General features: G+C 68.2%; 7 protein-coding genes across 7 annotated transcripts; 4 read left to right on the top strand and 3 right to left on the bottom strand.

Annotated features, from left to right (window-relative positions):
* Window positions 1-6: 6 nt before the first annotated feature.
* Window positions 7-1,035, top strand: RHOBADRAFT_51101 (uncharacterized protein; the record flags this gene model as incomplete). Its single annotated transcript, XM_018415654.1, has 4 exons — window positions 7-182; window positions 280-527; window positions 608-805; window positions 865-1,035. 3 exons carry the CDS (start codon window positions 7-9, stop codon window positions 730-732), a joined length of 549 nt encoding a protein of 182 aa, XP_018274708.1. The 3' UTR covers window positions 733-805; window positions 865-1,035.
* Window positions 1,036-1,729: 694 nt separating this feature from the next.
* On the top strand, window positions 1,730-3,431 carry RHOBADRAFT_31179 (uncharacterized protein; the record flags this gene model as incomplete). The annotated part of the gene is made up of 9 exons (XM_018412949.1): window positions 1,730-1,822; window positions 1,969-2,083; window positions 2,164-2,337; window positions 2,435-2,510; window positions 2,584-2,685; window positions 2,762-2,915; window positions 3,047-3,199; window positions 3,309-3,335; window positions 3,402-3,431. The coding sequence occupies 9 exons, from the start codon at window positions 1,730-1,732 to the stop codon at window positions 3,429-3,431; spliced, it is 924 nt and encodes a 307-aa protein (XP_018274707.1).
* Window positions 3,432-4,234: 803 nt separating this feature from the next.
* RHOBADRAFT_41201 (uncharacterized protein) lies at window positions 4,235-8,148 on the top strand (the record flags this gene model as incomplete). The annotated part of the gene is made up of 12 exons (XM_018413832.1): window positions 4,235-4,249; window positions 4,347-4,372; window positions 4,470-5,463; window positions 5,535-5,591; window positions 5,677-6,031; window positions 6,112-6,280; window positions 6,357-6,522; window positions 6,600-6,673; window positions 6,743-6,917; window positions 6,984-7,220; window positions 7,364-7,371; window positions 7,437-8,148. The coding sequence occupies 12 exons, from the start codon at window positions 4,235-4,237 to the stop codon at window positions 8,146-8,148; spliced, it is 2,988 nt and encodes a 995-aa protein (XP_018274706.1).
* A 149-nt stretch (window positions 8,149-8,297) lies between these two features.
* RHOBADRAFT_51099 (uncharacterized protein) lies at window positions 8,298-9,157 on the bottom strand (the record flags this gene model as incomplete). Its single annotated transcript, XM_018415653.1, has 3 exons — window positions 8,298-8,373; window positions 8,449-8,540; window positions 8,662-9,157. Coding segments are annotated over 3 exons (664 nt in total), but the record flags the coding sequence as incomplete, so codon positions are not given.
* Window positions 9,158-9,444: 287 nt separating this feature from the next.
* Window positions 9,445-12,103, bottom strand: RHOBADRAFT_51098 (uncharacterized protein). The gene is made up of 7 exons (XM_018415652.1): window positions 11,536-12,103; window positions 11,361-11,474; window positions 10,755-11,294; window positions 10,521-10,682; window positions 10,111-10,445; window positions 9,999-10,028; window positions 9,445-9,900 (listed from the first exon to the last, which is right to left on the bottom strand). Exons 1-7 carry the CDS (start codon window positions 11,881-11,883, stop codon window positions 9,516-9,518), a joined length of 1,914 nt encoding a protein of 637 aa, XP_018274704.1. The 5' UTR covers window positions 11,884-12,103; the 3' UTR covers window positions 9,445-9,515.
* An 85-nt stretch (window positions 12,104-12,188) lies between these two features.
* Window positions 12,189-13,976, top strand: RHOBADRAFT_33388 (uncharacterized protein; the record flags this gene model as incomplete). Its single annotated transcript, XM_018413109.1, has 2 exons — window positions 12,189-12,461; window positions 12,527-13,976. 2 exons carry the CDS (start codon window positions 12,189-12,191, stop codon window positions 13,913-13,915), a joined length of 1,662 nt encoding a protein of 553 aa, XP_018274703.1. The 3' UTR covers window positions 13,916-13,976.
* On the bottom strand, window positions 13,962-15,868 carry RHOBADRAFT_33384 (uncharacterized protein; the record flags this gene model as incomplete). Its single annotated transcript, XM_018413108.1, has 7 exons — window positions 13,962-14,314; window positions 14,460-14,582; window positions 14,748-14,967; window positions 15,040-15,213; window positions 15,315-15,419; window positions 15,485-15,632; window positions 15,754-15,868. 7 exons carry the CDS (start codon window positions 15,866-15,868, stop codon window positions 14,009-14,011), a joined length of 1,191 nt encoding a protein of 396 aa, XP_018274702.1. The 3' UTR covers window positions 13,962-14,008.
* Window positions 15,869-15,908: the final 40 nt, after the last annotated feature.

Below are 15,908 nucleotides of genomic sequence, written 5' to 3'. Positions count from 1 at the left end.
TCCAACATGGCCCAGGCTACTCCACAGCCGCCACCACTCGGCCCTGCGCCCTCCCTCGTCGTCCTCGCGCCCACCTCCGCCTTCTTGTTCGGCTTCACCTCGGGCCTCGTCTCGTCCTCCAAGCTCGCCGCCAAGCAGTTCCTCGCAGAGAACGCCCACCGTCTGCCCACCACCGTCCAGGGGTGAGTCTTCCCGCCGCCGCGACAGCGGTTCTCTCCTCCTCGCTCCCCCTCCCCCTCCCTCCCCGTTGACTGACCTCTGCCCTCTCACTCGCCGCAGCTGGTACTTCTACCAGAAGACCAAGAACTACCGCGTCCTGTGGGCCGGCATCAAGGGCGGCCTGCGCACCGGCGGTCGCCTCGCCCTCTGGACCGGCGCCTTTCTCACCCTCGAGGAGACGGTCGACTCGGGCCTGCGCTCGGCCGTCCAGCTCGTTCACCCGACAGCGAGCGACGACGCGTTGAGGACCAAGGCGGTCGCGGGCGGCGTCGCCGGCGTGGGCATGGCCGGTACCGCGAGCTGGTGGTGTGCGTCCACCTCTCTCTTTTCTCTCTGCGTGCCACTCTCTGTCGCGCTCGGCACGCTCATTTCCGCCCGCCGGACGCAGACCGCCTCTCTCGACACACCGTCGCGCGCAGGCTCGCACTCGGCCTCGCGCTCGGCGGCGTCGCAGGCGGCGCCGTTGACTTGCGTGACTGGCTGCGCTCGAAGTTGCCCGAGAAGCAGGCGTGAACGAGACGCCCGCCTGCCAGGACGACCTCGCCGACCGAGGCGACCACAAGAATCGTCAGGACGGGCTATCCAGGTGCGTCCCGCCTCTCTCGACGTCTCGAGGCCCGCCGCTCACCTTCCTTCCGCCCGCAGCCCATCCGCCGTGCGGCAGCGCCGCAGCGACACGAGCACGCGCTCGACAAGGCCAAGGCCGCGACATCACCCGGACACCACAGCAGACGCATCCAGCAGCACGAGTGCAATCGAGCGTTGCGCCCGTTTTTGACTCGCCGTCGTTCCCGGCGCAAAGACACCGTGCCGAACATCTCCGGTTCCTCGTCGAGAGCGTGTCGGAGAGCAGAGAGAGAGAGAGGCGCACAGGCAGGTGTGCGACGGCGTGCGTCGAGAGGCTCGAGAGCTGCTTCTCGCTGCGAGCGATTGGCCGCCGTCTCGTCATTTCTCTCGCTCTCGCGCGCCGCGTTTGAGGGCACGAGGCGACGTACGACTGCAGCTACAACACAGTGAGCTGAGCGAGCCAGCGCACGGTCGAGAGCGAGCTGTGATCGACGCTCACGCTCCTCCTGCCCCAAGTTTCGAGAGCAGAGCTTCCTCTCCTCTTCCTCCCACCTCTAGCTCTCTGTTCGAGCCTCACGACAGCTCACAGTCCGCCACTCGAGCGCCTCGCACCCCTCTCGCCAGCCCTCGGTCGACCTCACCCGCCCGCACCTCTCCACGTCCTCAACCCCACTATCTCCTCAACGCCTCGTCCCTCCTCCCTCGACGCGCCTTTGCTCGCCTCGAAGCTCTAGCACTGTGAGTGTTCCTCTCTAGCACCATCTGCGCCCCCCTTGGCGCCTCCCCCCAAGCCCCCGTCGCGCTTGACGCACCCCCCTCCCGCCCACCTCGTACGAGCGCGCCCTCGCTCGACCCGTCGCTGACCCTGCGCCCTGTGCTTTGCAGCTCCCCGCCTTTCCACACCCTCTCGCACCGACACCGCACACGCGGCTCCAGCACCAAGATGGCCATCGACGCAGCTCCCGTGGTCCCCGGCCAGAAGCGCCAGATCAACTGGTCCAACATCGCCCTCGGCGGCATCATGAACATGTTCGAGGTGAGCAGGCGCCGTCTCTGTATCTCTCGCCTGCCTGGGCTGCTCTCCAGGAGCTCGTGCGGCGTGCCTGCCAGAGGATTGACGCGCAGCTCCCCACCTCGTCGGACAGTCGCACTGACACTCCTTCGCCACGTCTCCTTTTCCAGGTCACGACCCTCGGTCAGCCGCTCGAGGTCGTCAAGACGCAGATGGCGTCGCAGCGCGGCGACACGATGGGCACGGCGCTGTCCAAGGTCTGGGGCCGCGGCGGTGTCCTCGGCTGTGCGTCCCCTCGCTCCCTCCTGCTCTCCTTTCTTCAGTCGAGCAGCACTGACTTGTCGAGGACCCGCACACGCACGCAGTCTACCAGGGCCTGATCCCGTGGGCGTGGATCGAGGCGTCGACCAAGGGCGCCGTCCTCTTGTTCGCGGCGGCCGAGATCGAGGGCGCCGCCATGACGGCCGGCATTGGCCCCGCGACGGCCGGCCTCCTCGGCGGCATGGGTGGCGGTGTCGCCCAGGCGTACGCGACCGTCGGTGCGTCGCGAGCCTCTCCATCTCCCTCGCTCGAGCGCGCGAGCCCTGCCCGGGTCGCGCTCGCCTCGAGCTCGAACTGATCCATCCACGCGCACAGGCTTCTGCACGTGCATGAAGACGGCCGAGATCACGAGGAGCAAGATGGCCGTCAACGGGCAGAACCCGCCGTCGACGTGCGTCGTGCCTCTCTCCCTCTCGTCGCGACAGAGCGAGCGGTCACTGACGAGCACCGAGTATCGCGCGCAGGTGGAAGCTCTTTGGCGACATGTGGAAGAAGGACGGCATCCGCGGCATCAACAAGGGCGTCAACGCCGTCGCGCTCCGCCAGATGACCAACTGGGGCTCTCGGTGCGTCTCCTCCTTCCCTCTCCCTCTCCTTCTCTCGCAGGGTCCACTCGCTCACACGCTGCCTCGCGCCACGCAGCATGGGCTTTGCGCGCCTCGCCGAGCAGTCGATCCGCAACGCGCGCGGCATCCCCGAGGGCAAGAAGCTCGACACGCTCGACCGCATCGCCGCGTCGACGTTCGGCGGCGCGCTTGGGTGCTGGAACCAGCCGATCGAGGTCGTCCGTGTCGAGGTGCGTCTATGCCGTCCCTCCCGTCCGCTGCGGCTCGCCCTCGCTGGGACGAGGACGAACAGCAGCTGGCCGAACGATGGCACCGCACCCAGACTGACCCTCCCCTCTCGGTCCCCTTTTGCGACCCGCAGATGCAGTCGATGGCCAAGGCGGCGCCGACGGACGCTGCGCGCCCGGCCAAGCCGACGATCGCCAACACGCTCGCCTACATTTACCGCGAGAACGGCATCAAGGGGCTCTACCGCGGCGTCACGCCCCGCATCGGCCTCGGCATCTGGCAGACGGTGCGTCCGCTGTCGCTCTCTCTTCCTCTAGTCTGTCCTGCGTGTGCGCAAGGCAGGCGCGAGGTATGGTCTCGAGCAGACGTGTTGACACTCCTCGCGCGTCCTCCAGGTCTGCATGGTCTCATTCGCCGACATCGTGCGTCCCCCTCTTTTGCCCTCTCCCTTCCTACGTCTCGTACTGACCCAGAGCGCACCCACGCAGGTCAAGGACTGGCTCAACGCCAAGAAGTGAGCGTCGTCATCGTCGCCCAACTCGTCTCCCTCCCTTTCCTCGCGCTAGTCGCTCTCAAAAGGACGTTCTCTCTCTCTCTCTCTTTTGTTCCCCTCTCTTCAGCAGGCTCTCTCTCTCGTCACTCTCTCTCTCTCTCTCTTGGGTAGCCTCGTCTCTCCGGTCGTCTCTCCCTCGCCCTCCCTCTCTAGTCAGTACCCCCGAGCCTCTCGTCCTTCCTCGTCTCTTGCCCTCTCTTGCAGTCGCACATAGAGCTCGTTGCTTTCCTTCCACAAAAGAGAGAGAGAGAAAAGCCGAATGGGAACTTGCGTCGTGGCCGCTCGCTCGCTCGGCCGGGTTGGCTTTCTCGCTCCAGCACGCTCCCCCGACCTCGCCGTGCGCGTGCGCCTCGTCCAGCCAGCACATTCCGGCTCATCGCCCGCGTCCAGCGCCCGCCCACCGATTCACAGCGCCCTCAGCGACCGACCGCCTCGCCTCCTCCACCTCGCCCGATAAGCAGGCCTCGGCGAGCTATCCTCGACGACCACGGCGCCTGGGACCGTCCTGATGGCGAGCCTGCCGACCGTGCCGACTGTACGCATCTCGCAGAGGGCGAGCAGCTCGTGCTCGGAGTGCGCGAGGAGGGTGCGTCCGCTGGTTCCTCTTGCGAGTCTCGTCGGCGCCGGTGTACTGGGACAGAGGGCTGGCGATGGGCCGCAGTGCGGCCTCATGGCGCATTCTCGACCAGATGGACGCAGTACTGACACTTGCCCCTCTCCCTATCGCCCTCGTCCTCCCCGTTTACGCCAACTTTCCTCCGCCTCGAAATGTGCAACCTCCGCGTCCGCCGCGCTCCCTCTTCCTCGCCTCTTCCCTGCGCCTCGCTATTCCACGACGCCCGCAACGACGACGTCTCGTCTGTCCTTGTCCCTCGAGCAGAAGACGAGGTGCGACAAGGGCGTTCCGTGAGTCGCCTCGTCCCCCTCGCTCGTCGTGCGAGTTATTTGGCTCGCGAGACGAGCTGGAGCTCATGGGCCGTCGCTCACCCTCCTCCTCGTACAGCTGTGGCAACTGCGTCAAGCGCAACAAGGCGCACCTGTGCCACATCGTCCCGCACGTCCGCCCCAAGGACGCCGACCGCCTGCGCCAAGTCGCCGCCGCCGGCGGTACGCCCCTCCAGTACTCGGCCGCTCCTCTTCCACCGCCTCTAGGCGTCGCAGGACCGCCGGGCACGCCGCCTATCACGCCGGCGGGCACGTCGGGCGACCCTCGGCTCGCGCACACGACGCCGGCGACGGTCGACGCGCTCGCCATGAGCGCCTTTGCCGAGGTCGAGGCCATCCACTCGACCATCGACGGCCTGCGCACGCGCCTCACCGGCCTCGAGAGCCTCCTCGTCGCCGCGTTCGGTCGACTCGCCCAGGACGAGGGTCGGTGCGCCGAGGTCAACGCGGCGCTGCAAGGCGGCGTCGGCGCCGCTCGTGCCCCGTACGGCGTCAAGCCGGACGACGACGCCTCGTCGCACATGCGCAACGCCGTCGGCCTCACGTTTGACGGCAGCGCGCAGCCCCCTTTCCCTCTCCCTTCTCGCCTGCACGATCCGCACGGCGACATCTTCGTCTCGTCGAGCGGCCTCACGCCCTACGCCTCGGGCAGCGCCACCGCCTACCCTCCCTTCATGCCGCCACCCCTCCATCCCTCGCACTCGCCGCACCCGTACCCGCATCAGCACGACGCGCAACGCGTCTCGCGCCCGTCCACGTCGGGCGGCTCTGGGTCCATGCCGCCCGAGTACGGCCTCGACCGCTCGGCGTCGAGCTCGCACACGACGGCGTTCACGCTGCCGCCGCTCGAGGGCGGGCGCGGGCTCGAGGGAGGGACGGGGCCGTCGAGCGAGTTCGGGCTCGGGGCGTTCGAGCAGGCGGGGCAGGCGGCGCGGGGCGAGGAGGAGGCGGGAGCGGGTGCCGAGATGGATGAGCGGGACGAGGAAGGGCGGGAGAGGAGCGACGAGCTGCGCGAGGAGGAGGTCGCCGCGAGTTTGAGCCTCGAGTTCATGGTGCGCCGGCTTTGTTCTCCTCTCTCGGTCGCTGCACCCGGGTTACTGACTCATCTTGCCCCGTCCTGCAGGCTCTCGGTCGCAATAGGGCGCTCACTGGCCCTCAGTCGTCAGCTCAGAACGCCCAGGTGCGCCTCGCCTCCCTTTCCTCCCGAACTCTCAACTTGAGAAGGTCGACCGGTCCGCTCACGGACCCACTCTCACGCTCTGCAGATCTCGCCGCACCATCCAGTACACCTGTCGTCGGTGTTCGACCCGGCCTCGCTCCCTCAGCACCCGTCGGCCCAGTTCCCGACGTCCGCCTCGCTCGCGCGCGTCCTCCCGCCTCCCGCCGACACGCACCTCATCATCGAGCACGCCCTCGAGTCGACCGGGTGGCACCACGCCTGCATCCACGCGCCGAGTTTCCGCGCCGAGCTCGCCGAGTTCATGTCGCATCCGGACGAGACGAGGTTCGAGACGGCGAGCCCGGCGTGGCTCGCGCTCCTGTTCGCCCAGCTTGCGTGCGGGGTCAAGCACATGACGAGGGAGCAGCTCAAGCAGCTCGGCCCGTTCGGGCTCAACGACGGTGCGTCCTCGCGTCCTCATCGTCATCTCGAGGCTGCACGGCGGGCGAGAGTCTGACCTGGCGGACCGTGCACGACGCAGACGACATGCGCACGCTCACCAAGACGCACCTCGACGCCGCCCTCGCTTGCCTGTACCGGTCCCACTTCCTCGAGAACCACCAGCTGCACGCCGTCCAGGCCATCACAATCCTCGTCGTCGGCTGCCAGGACGTCCCGCAGAGCAACCTGTTCCCGATGCTTCTCTCGACGTGCGTCCCCCCTCTCCCTTCTTTCCCCTAGAGCCTCCTCGTCTCGTCGAGTCACTGACGCCTCGTGCACCCGCAGCGGTATCTGCCTCGCCCAGGACCTCGGCCTGCACCGCCTGCCGTCCGAGGAGCTGTGGCTCGCATCGGTCGAGGGCCAGTCGCTCGAGGCTCGCGCCAAGAGCCTGATCGCGTACGAGACTCGCAAGAGGGTCTTCTGGGCTCTGACGAGCCAAGACTGGTTCTCGGTCCGTCCCTTTTCCCTCTGCGCGGCAGTTGAGAAGGTCGACGAGCAAGACTGACCACCTTGGCCCTCCTCTCGCAGATCCCGTATCGCAGAACGACGGCCGTTCAGCCTACTCAGGTCACGACGCCGCTGCCTTCGAACGCGCATGACGAGTGCGTCCCTGGACCCGCCCTTTTCTCTCCTCGAGCGCGACCTGACCTCGCTTCTGCCGTCGCTCGCAGGGACCTCATGACGGGCATCCTGATCAATCGTCCGCCTACCGAGTACACGGTCGTCTCTCGCCTCCTCGTGTGGATCCAGGTCGCCCGCATCCTCCAGCAGGTGTTCCAGCACGTCGACGAGAACCCGAACCCGTCGTACGAGCACATCCTCGAGCTCGACGCTCAGCTGCAGCAGGTGCGTCCCGATCGTCCTCCTCACTCGACCGAGCAACAACAAGCCTGACTCGGTCACGTCCTGCAGCTTCTCGACGGCGTGCCCGCCTTCTTCACGTCCGACTCGGCGCACTCGGACCGCCTGCCGCCCAACGCCGCCTGGATGCGCACGACCTTCATCATCAGCTCGGCGCACAAGGTCCTCACGCTTCATCGTGCCTTCTTTCGGCGGTACGAGCCGTCGCGCAAGCGGGCGCTCGACGCGAGCAGGACGATCCTGCGCGAGGCGGCGAGGATCGGCGACTCGAGGATGTGGACCGTGCCTGTGCGTCCTCGTCTTCCCTACTCTCTTTCCGTCTCTCTCAATCGAGAAGACTGACCCATGCCCTCGCCCCTCTCTCGCCCTTGGCCAACGTCGACCCCACGTCCGCACGGACCCTTCTCTTTCTCGCTCTCGGCCGCCTCGAGCAGTACCAGTACGTCCTCGCTCTCTGTCTCCGAGTGTCACCCTCACCGAGACTGACCTCGTCGTCCGTTGCAGCATCAGTGCCGCCGCCTCGGTCGTCTGCCTCGACCTCTTCCAGCAGGCCTCGCCTGCCTCGACCCTCGCCGCCGAGCGCGACGAGGTCGTCGCAGCCCTGTCGACCCTGCGCGGCATGACGTCCTTCTCGGCCATCGCCACTCGCGGCGCCGCCCTCATCGAGAACCTCCTCGCCGAGGAGGCCAAGCTGCCCGCTTTGCCGACCTCGCCTCGCACCTCGACCAAGCGCCGCCGCGTCGACAGCGACGCCGCGCCCACGCCTGTTCACGACGCACACGCCCAGCAGACGAGCGCCACGTCGCTCGCCAAGCTCCTCGCGTCTCCCCTCCTCGCCGGCGCGCACCCCTCGCTCGAGGCGTCGGGCCTCGTCTTTGCGCCAGGCTCGTCCTCGTCGCCGGCGTCGTCCGCTTCGCCCGGGACCGGCGCTCGTCGTCCACCTGCGGGCGACATCTTCTTTGCACCGGCGCCCTCGGCCGATGCGGCGTGCGGCGCGGCCGGCACGGGCGGGCTCGGGCTCAGCCTCGACGACTTGTCGCCGCTGCCGGCGTCGTTCATGAGCGCCTTTCTCGAGACGGGCTTTGACCCGCTCGACGGCGCGATTGTGGGTGGAGGAGGGGCGGCAGGGGCGAGTGGAGGAGGAGGAGGAGGCGAGCTGCCGGCGTGGCTCGAGGCCGGCTCGCCATTCGCCGCGAGGGACGAGGTGCGTGCGTGAGCAGCTCGGTGCGAGGGACGGCGCGCGCAGTTGTTGTACAGCCTAGTGCTCGATGTATCTCGCGAGCTCTCTTCTGCGGACGGTGTCCAGACTGAGCACGAGCGAGGAGCGAGCGGTCCTTTCTCTCTCGAGGGGCACGAGCGCGAGGAGCCGGAAGATGCTGCGGGTTGCACGACAGGGCTACAGGTAGACAGCCTTCGAGGTTGGCTTTGCGGGAGGGGGAGGCTGTGGCACGGGTGTGGGAGGCTGTGCGGGTGAGGAGGAAGGAGGAAGAGGGGCGGGGGAAGAAACGGCGGCGACAGGCGAAAGGGCGGGAGAGGAAGCTGCAGGGACGACGGCCGGCGGTGGCGCGCTCTGCCGGATCTTCTCGGCCTCGTCGGCCTCGCGGAAGACTGCAGGTAAAGCGTTGGTGGGACGGGGAGAGAGGGGAAGGAGGATGGACCGGGTGCGAGGAGGACGAAGGGTCAGTGGGCTCATCTCGTCACGCGACGGGCAGTGAGAAGAGGGACGGACCCTTGTCCCAGTCGGTGTCGTCCTTGACCTGCTCGTACGCCTTGCCCTTCTTGCCGAAGAAGACCTCTGTCCAGCTCGTCGCCTCGCGCACGCTCGTCTCGGCGCCGACGACAGCCTTGTCCCTGCCCCTGCCGAGCCCGACGAGCTCGAGCTCGCGCTCGATGTCGTCCTGGTCGCGCTCAGACAGCGGGCGGGCTGTGGCGGTCGCTCGCGCGAGGAGCGACTCGAGGACCGAGAGCTGGGCGCGGTACCGGGCGGCCTCGGTGTCGCGGGCGGTGCGCTGGTGGCCGAGGTTGAGGGCGAGCGAGGTGATGATGGACAGGAGGATGAACGGGTAGATGGTCGCAGGCTGGATGTAGACCCGAGGCGGAGGAGGGGGAGGCGGGGGAGGAGGAGAGGCGCCGGGGAAAGAGCTTGCCGGCCTGCGGTGGCTCGTCGACGGCGGTGCTGGTCGCCGCAGTGCTGCTCGTGCCCGTGCTCGTGCTGTCCTGAGCATCGTGCGGGTGTGGGAGGACGAGCGAGGCTCGCACGACTCATCTCCCTCTCTTGCTCTCCTGCACCCTCGACTCCTGAAGACAGCTCGAGCGGGCGAGGGTGCAGTCTACACGGCTGCAACGATAGTCTCTCCAGCGAGGGAGACGTTCTCCACGCTGCCCTGGACGCCGCCTGCCGCCCCTCCCTCAGCTCGCTGCGACTCGGCTCGTCGGACACACTGTCGCACGACGAGCTTGCTCCCGGCCGCACAGGCCTCTATGCTACCGCCGCTCGAGACTCTCACATGCTACGCTGCGGCCGAGGCCAAACTCGTCGTTGCAGCTCTCCTCCGACCCGACCTCTCTTCAAGTCGTCGACTCTCACTCCTCGTCCTCGCCCTCTGCCCGCCCGTGCGCCATCGTCGCCATCGCCGTCACCGTCCCCTCCCTCGCACTCGCGCTCGCGCTCGCCGTCGCCGTCCCGCTCATGCTCGACAGCAGCGCCTCGAGGCTGCTCGCACGGTCGAGCACCTCGCTCAGGCCCGTCGCGCTCGGCACACCCGTCAGGTCCCTCGGGCCCGTCTCGCTGCTGCTCGTCGACTCGACGACGACGGCGGCCGTCGTGCTCGTGAGGACGAGCCCGTCGCGCGTGTCGTTCCACGCCGAGTTGCCAAAGGTCGAGCCGAGGTCGACGTTGCCGAGCGGCGAGTCAAAGCCGAGCAGGCGGGCGACGAGGTAGTAGATGTACAGGAGGGCAATGCAGATCCTGCGAGGCGAGGGGCGGCACGAGGAATGGCGGGCGAGGGAGCGTCAGTGTCGCGGCGAGGCGAAGAGGCGGAGCGGAAAAGGGGAGCGAGGACGCACCAGTAGACGATGACGAGGGGCGTGTAGAAGCTGCGACGAGTCGATCGAGAGTCAGTCCATGCGCAAAGAAGGCGAGAAAGAGAGAAAGAGAGAGAGAGAGATTTCGACGCACTGCTCGGTCCTGCGCTGCGCCTTTGCGTCCTCGATGAGCTCTTCCCTCGACTCGACGTAACCCGACGTGTCGTCCGTCGGGACCCGCTCAGGCAGGTTCGACGCGTCAAAGCTGTCGTCGCTGTCGTCGTCGTCGCCGCCGCCCTTGGGCGTCGGGGTCGGCGCACCCGAGAGCAGGTCCTTCTCGTCGCTCGAGTCGCCGCCGGCAGACGCTCGGGGCTTGTCCTCCGAGCGGTAGCGGTGCGTCTTGCCGACCTCGAGCTCGTCGCGCGAGCGCTTGCGGGCGCGCGACGACTTGCGCGAGCTGGACGATGAGCGGCCCGTGCGCGTCGGCGACTGCGGGCAGGCTCGAGGCGTCAGGGTGCTTCTCGGCGGGGACCACGGAGGAAAGAGAGAGATCAAGGGACGCACAAAAGTCCTCGAGAGGAGCGACCCGAGCGCCCACGAGCCCGTCTTCTCGTCGTCGCGCTTGGTGATGCCGTTCTCGGCGAGGTCGATCGCTTGGAGAACGTCGTCGAGCCCGGTAAAGGGTTGCTGGAGGAGCCAACGGGCGGTGTACGGGTCGCGAGAATGCTGCGAGCGGACAAGAGGAGGGTGAGGGAAGGCTCGAGACCGAGAGAAAGAGAGAGGAAGAAGGGGACGCACGTCGACCTTTGCGAGCGTCGTCTCGCCCGCCGCCTTCTTGGCCCGCTGCAGCTGCGCGACGAGCTTGGCCCGTTCCCACTCGGGATGGTCGTCCTTCATGCGGCCGAGCAACGCCTGCTCGGCCTGCCCGTCCTCGCGCGCCCGGACCTCCTCCTTGACGCGGTCCTCGACAAAGTCGAGCACGGCCGCGAACGTGCGCGTGAGCGTGTCGTACGCCTTGCGGGCGCGCTTCAGGGCACGAGACGATGACGAAGACGAAGACGACAAGGCGGGGGCGCCGACGAGTGCGGCGAGGCGAGGCTGGAGCGCGCTCACGTCGCGGTACGCGCGCTCGAGGTCGGGCTTGGCGTTGGCGACGAGCGCGGCGAGCTTGACCGCCTCGTCGAGCTCGACGGCTCGGGTGCGCGGCGGGTCGAGCGGGCGCCGCTTGTGGAACTTGGTGTGGCGCTCGTAGGCGAGGCCCGTGAGCCTGTGGCGCTGCGAGGCGATGAGCTCGAGGTCGTCGGCGAGGTCGTCGACGGCTTCTTGCGTCGCCTCGACCTGCACAGAACCTGACGAGTCAATTCAAGGTCCGAGAGGAGAGCTGGAAGAGGACGAGCAGCGCACCGTGGACGAAAAGGCGGCGACCGAGCCGGCGCTTGACGTGGCGGGCTTCTTGCGCTGTCGCGTCGTCGAGCTCGCCGGCTGGTACGGCACGACCTTGGGCGTCGGCCTCGTCTGCTGAACGTGAAGCGGTTAGTGGACCGCTCGAGATGGAGGAAGTGAGGGCGAGAGGGCGCACCTTGTCGACGTTTGAAGGAATCAAGCCTGTCCTCGCCTCGCTCTCCGACTCGCCCTCAGTCGTCTCGCCCTCGTACGTCCTGCGAGCGCTCGGCGTCGACGTCGCCCTCGTCCCGCTCGCTCTGCCCCGCCGCCCATCGCCGCCGTACGCGCGCTCGAGGTCGTCCTCGACCGCTTGGGCCGTCCTCGCCGCCTTGCCGACCGACGCTGCGACCTGGCCCGCCTCGTCGGCAATGTGCTCGGCCGTGACGAGGCCCTCGCGGACGCGGTCGAAGATGCTCGGGGTGGACGAGCGGCGCGAGGCTGAGCGAGAGCGCGGCGGCGGGTCGTACGGCGCAGCGGCAGCCATGGCTCGAGGGACTGGGGAGCGGAGCAGGGGAAGAAAAGCTGGCCCGAGCACAGTGCTCGTCGCACAGGAGGTGGGCGGACCGGAAAGTCCGCCACCGTGCGCGGACAGGAGAGCTGAGAGGACGCCGAATGCCGGCAGACGGCGAGGAGCGGCTCGAGGGAGAGACGAGCAGCAGCCACTGCGCTCACCCACAGCCTGCACTGCTGCAGCAGGAGCAGAGGGCCACAGCTGGTCGACGCAGAGAGAAGGTGGCCGCCGCGGCCGACTCGGAGTGCACCGCCTCGCTCGCTCGTTGTTCCTCCACCATGCAGCGCGCGCCCATACGAGCTGCAGCTCGCCCCGCCCTGCGCGCATCTGCGCCAGCCCGCCCGTGGCCCGCACGCCGCACCGCCGCGAGCCTCGCCGGCCACAAGCTGCGCATCGGCGTCGTCGGAGGAGGGCCAGCCGGCTTCTACGCTGCGTCGCGCCTGCTCAGCCTCGACGGGTCCGACCACACGACCGTCGACCTGTTCGAGCTCCTGCCCGTCCCCTTTGGCCTCGCCCGCTTTGGCGTCGCGCCAGATCACCCCGAGGTCAAGGTCCGCCCCCCTCTCCCTCCTCTCCTGGTCGCGATCAAGCCAGCTAACCCGCTCGACATCCGCAGAACTGCGAGCACAAGTTCGAGGAGACGGCGCGAGACCCGCGGTTCCGCTTCTTCGGCAACGTCCAGGTGTGCGGCTCGACCTCGTCGTCGTCGTCGTCGGCGCCCACCTCTGTCCCGAACCCGCACCCGTCGTCGCTCGCCGCGTCCGTCTCGCTCGACACCCTGCGAGACCACTACGACGCCGTCCTCCTCACGTACGGCGCATCGCTCGACCGGCCCCTCGGCATCCCGGGCGAGGACACGCTCCTCAACGTCGTCTCGGCGCGCACTTTCGTCTCGTGGTACAACGGCCACCCGTACCACTCGGGCCTCCTCGCGCCCCCTTCGCTCGACTTGTCCAAGCTCGAGCACGCGACCGTCATCGGCCAGGGCAACGTCGCGCTCGACGTCGCGCGCATCCTCGTCAAGGGGCCCGACGCCCTCAAGCCGTTCGACGTGCCCGAGCCCGTCCTCGCCGCCCTCGCCCAGAGCCGCATCCGCCACGTCGACATTGTCGGCCGCCGCGGCCCGCTCCAGCTCGCCGCGACGACAAAGGAGCTGCGCGAGATGCTCAACCTGCCCAATGTCGCGCTCGCCACCTCGTCCGACGACGCCGCGCTCCTCGACGCCGCCGCCGCCCAGGTCGACGCGCACCCGCACATGGACGGCGCACGCGCCAAGAAGCGCGCGCTCGGGCTCCTGCGCGCGGGGAGCAGAGCGCGCCCCGCCGACGCCGCGCGCTCGTGGAGCTTGCGCTTCCTGCGCAGCCCGCTCGAGCTCCTCCCGGCGAGCGACGGCGCCGCGACGCACGCTCCGGGCGCGCTCGAGGGCATCACGCACCCGCAGGGCGTCGGCGCCGTCCGGTACGCGCACAACGAGCTCGTCGGTGGCTCGGACCCGTCGCATGCGTCTGCACGCGCCACCTCGACGACGAGCGTCGCACCGACGTCGCTCGTGTTCAAGTCGGTCGGGTACCGCTCGATCGGCCTGCCCGGCCTCCCGTTCAACGAGCGGCGCGGTATCGTGCGCAACGACGGGCAGGGCAGGGTCGTCGAGGGCAATGGAGAGGGCGGCGAGCGGCGCGTCAAGGGCCTGTACACGAGCGGGTGGCTCGCGAGGGGCCCGACGGGCGTCGTCGCGACAACCATGTTTGACGCGTTTGCGGCCGCAGACGTCGTCGCGAACGACCTCGTCGAGGCCCGAGCGGCGGTTGGCGGCGGCGGGGCGGTCGAGGAGCGGCGGCCGGCGCTCGATGCGCGCACGATCGAGGACAACAGCGGCGGCAGGAGGGTCGTCAGCTGGGAGGACTGGGAGGTGATTGACCGGGTCGAGCGCGAGCGGGGCCAGGCGCTCGGCAAGCTGCGTGAGAAGGTCACTTCGGTCGACGAGATGCTCGCCCTCCTGTCGTAGATTCTCTCTCTCTCTCTCTCTCATAGACCGCATCGAGCAACATGACAAGCAGTACAACATGCGTCTCGACGTTGCACGAGAGAGAGAAGAGCTCTAGGGAGCAGGCCACAAGCTGCCGTCCGGCCCCTCGACCGCTCCTCCCGGCCCAGTCCCCCTGCGCCTCTTGTCCGGCAGCGCATAGTAGTCCGTCCTCGAGCTGCGGTCAATCACCTCGGCGTCGTCGTCGTCGTCGCTGTCCTCCCCGTCCTCGACCTCGCCCGCCTGTCCCGTGCCAGCCGGGTCGAGGTACTTGTCGAGCTCCGACTGTGGGACGGCCGCCTGGCCCGTCGTGGGCGACACCTTCATGTCGCGCATCATGCGCGAGATCGACTCGGCCTTGTCGGCCTCCTTCTTCTTCTCCTGCAGGAGCGAGGCCGGGCGAGAGCGCGGGAGAGGGCAGGGGAGGGTGGAAAAGAGAGTCAGTGACGCTCGGCGGCGCCGAGGCGGCATCGTCGAGTCCGAGTCGACGAGAGACAAGGACAGATGAAGAGAGAGAGGAACGCACCCTCTCGGCATACAGCTTCTCGAGCTCGGGCTTGTACTCGCGCTCGTACTCCTGCCGCGCCTCCTGCACCGCGTCAAACAGCTCGTCCATGCCCTCGCCTGTCATGGCCGACACGCCGACGGCCTGCGGAGAGAGAGAGGTGTGCGTCAGGGAGGGTGCGTCAAGAGGAAGGGAGGCAGGTGCGCGAGAGAGAGGGTGAGAGGCGGGGGTCCGTGCGCCGAGGGAAGGAAGGGGAGGGAGAGTCGCCGAAGCACGACGAAGAGAGAGAGAGAGAGCGACGCGACGCACCCTGAGGTGCTTGTAAAACTCGTCGAGCACCAAGCTCATCGAGTTCATCAAGCTGTCCTGGTACGCGGGCCCGTCCTCGTCGCCGTGCGTCTGGCGGCGCTCGAGAAGCGCGTCCTGGAACTGCTCAAAGTCGCGCATCCACTCGAGCGCAAACTGGTGCGACTGGACGTCCGTCTTGTTGAACACGACGAGGAACGGCAGGCGCGTCTTGTACAGGATGCTGGTCGAGGGGGCCGGCGTCAGTGCTCGGGTGGGCGAGTGAGGGACGCGGTATAGAGAGAGTGGGACGCACGAGCAGGCGTAGAGCATGTTGCTCATGAACGTGGCGGGCGCCGTCGTCCTCGGCGTGTCGATTATGTAGACGACGACGGTCGGGAGCGCGCTCGCGAGCGCGTCCGTGATGATCGAGCCCGACGCTGACCACGTAAAGATCTCGATCTGGCCCGGCGTGTCGAGGAGGACGTAGCTGTTGCGGGCGGGCGGGCGGGCGGGCGGGCGGGCGAGAAGGCAAGAGTGAGCGAGGGAGGCCGGGGAGGACGAGGAAGAGGGAGAGAAAGGTCGACGCACTCGACGTCGTTGGCGCGCTTCTCGACGTGCGACAGGACCTGGTCAAACTTGGTCGTGAACAGGTTGAGGGCCGTCATGATGCCGCCGTTCGGGCCGAGGTTGTACCTGCGAGCGAGCGGGAGTGAGTGAGTGAGGCGGTGCTCACGACGATGCGGGGAGGGGGGACGCACTGCTTCATGACCTCGGGGTAGTCGACCGTGTCGCGGATGTCGATGTTTGCGTCAAAGGGGAGGTGCATGACGGCCGGGTCCAAGTTGAGGACGTAGGGCGGCTGGTTTCGCTCGTGAAGGTACGAGTTGACGCGCTGCATGAAGGTGGCTGCGGGCGAGTGCGAGGCTGTGTCAGTTCGAGCGCCGGCCAGGTCGCAGCCCTCGCCGCCTCGCTGTGGGAGCGAGGCGACAACGAGAGCACGGTCGAGGACGAGGACGAGCGGACGGACTCTTGCCCGAGCCAGCCATGCCGATGACGATCATGGCGGTGGCCCTGGGGGACTGTTTGCCCTTGCCCTTGGGGTCTGCAGGCTGCTGTGCGGCGGGAGGCTGGTCGGTGGCCATGGTTGGAGATGAGGGACGAGGTTCGGAGATGAGGGTTCGG

This window comes from Rhodotorula graminis (assembly GCF_001329695.1).
Source record: "Rhodotorula graminis WP1 unplaced genomic scaffold RHOBAscaffold_1, whole genome shotgun sequence".
Classification (NCBI taxonomy): Eukaryota; Fungi; Basidiomycota; class Microbotryomycetes; order Sporidiobolales; family Sporidiobolaceae; genus Rhodotorula; species Rhodotorula graminis.
Note: the sequence above shows the minus strand (reverse complement) of the source record. Positions and strands in the feature narration are given on the sequence as shown.

What these genes read in the sequence shown, in the direction of transcription:
- RHOBADRAFT_51098 (XM_018415652.1), bottom strand. Translation starts at nt 11,883, where the DNA reads ATGGCTGCCGCTGCGCCGTACGACCCGCCGCCGCGCTCTCGCTCAGCC. An exon ending in CGACGCTCGCAAAGGTCGAC is followed by an intron (nt 10,683 to 10,754) that starts GTGCGTCCCCTT and finishes GTCCGCTCGCAG; the next exon opens with CATTCTCGCGACCCGTACAC. An exon ending in CCCCTCGTCATCGTCTACTG is followed by an intron (nt 9,901 to 9,998) that starts GTGCGTCCTCGC and finishes CTCGCCTCGCAG; the next exon opens with GATCTGCATTGCCCTCCTGT.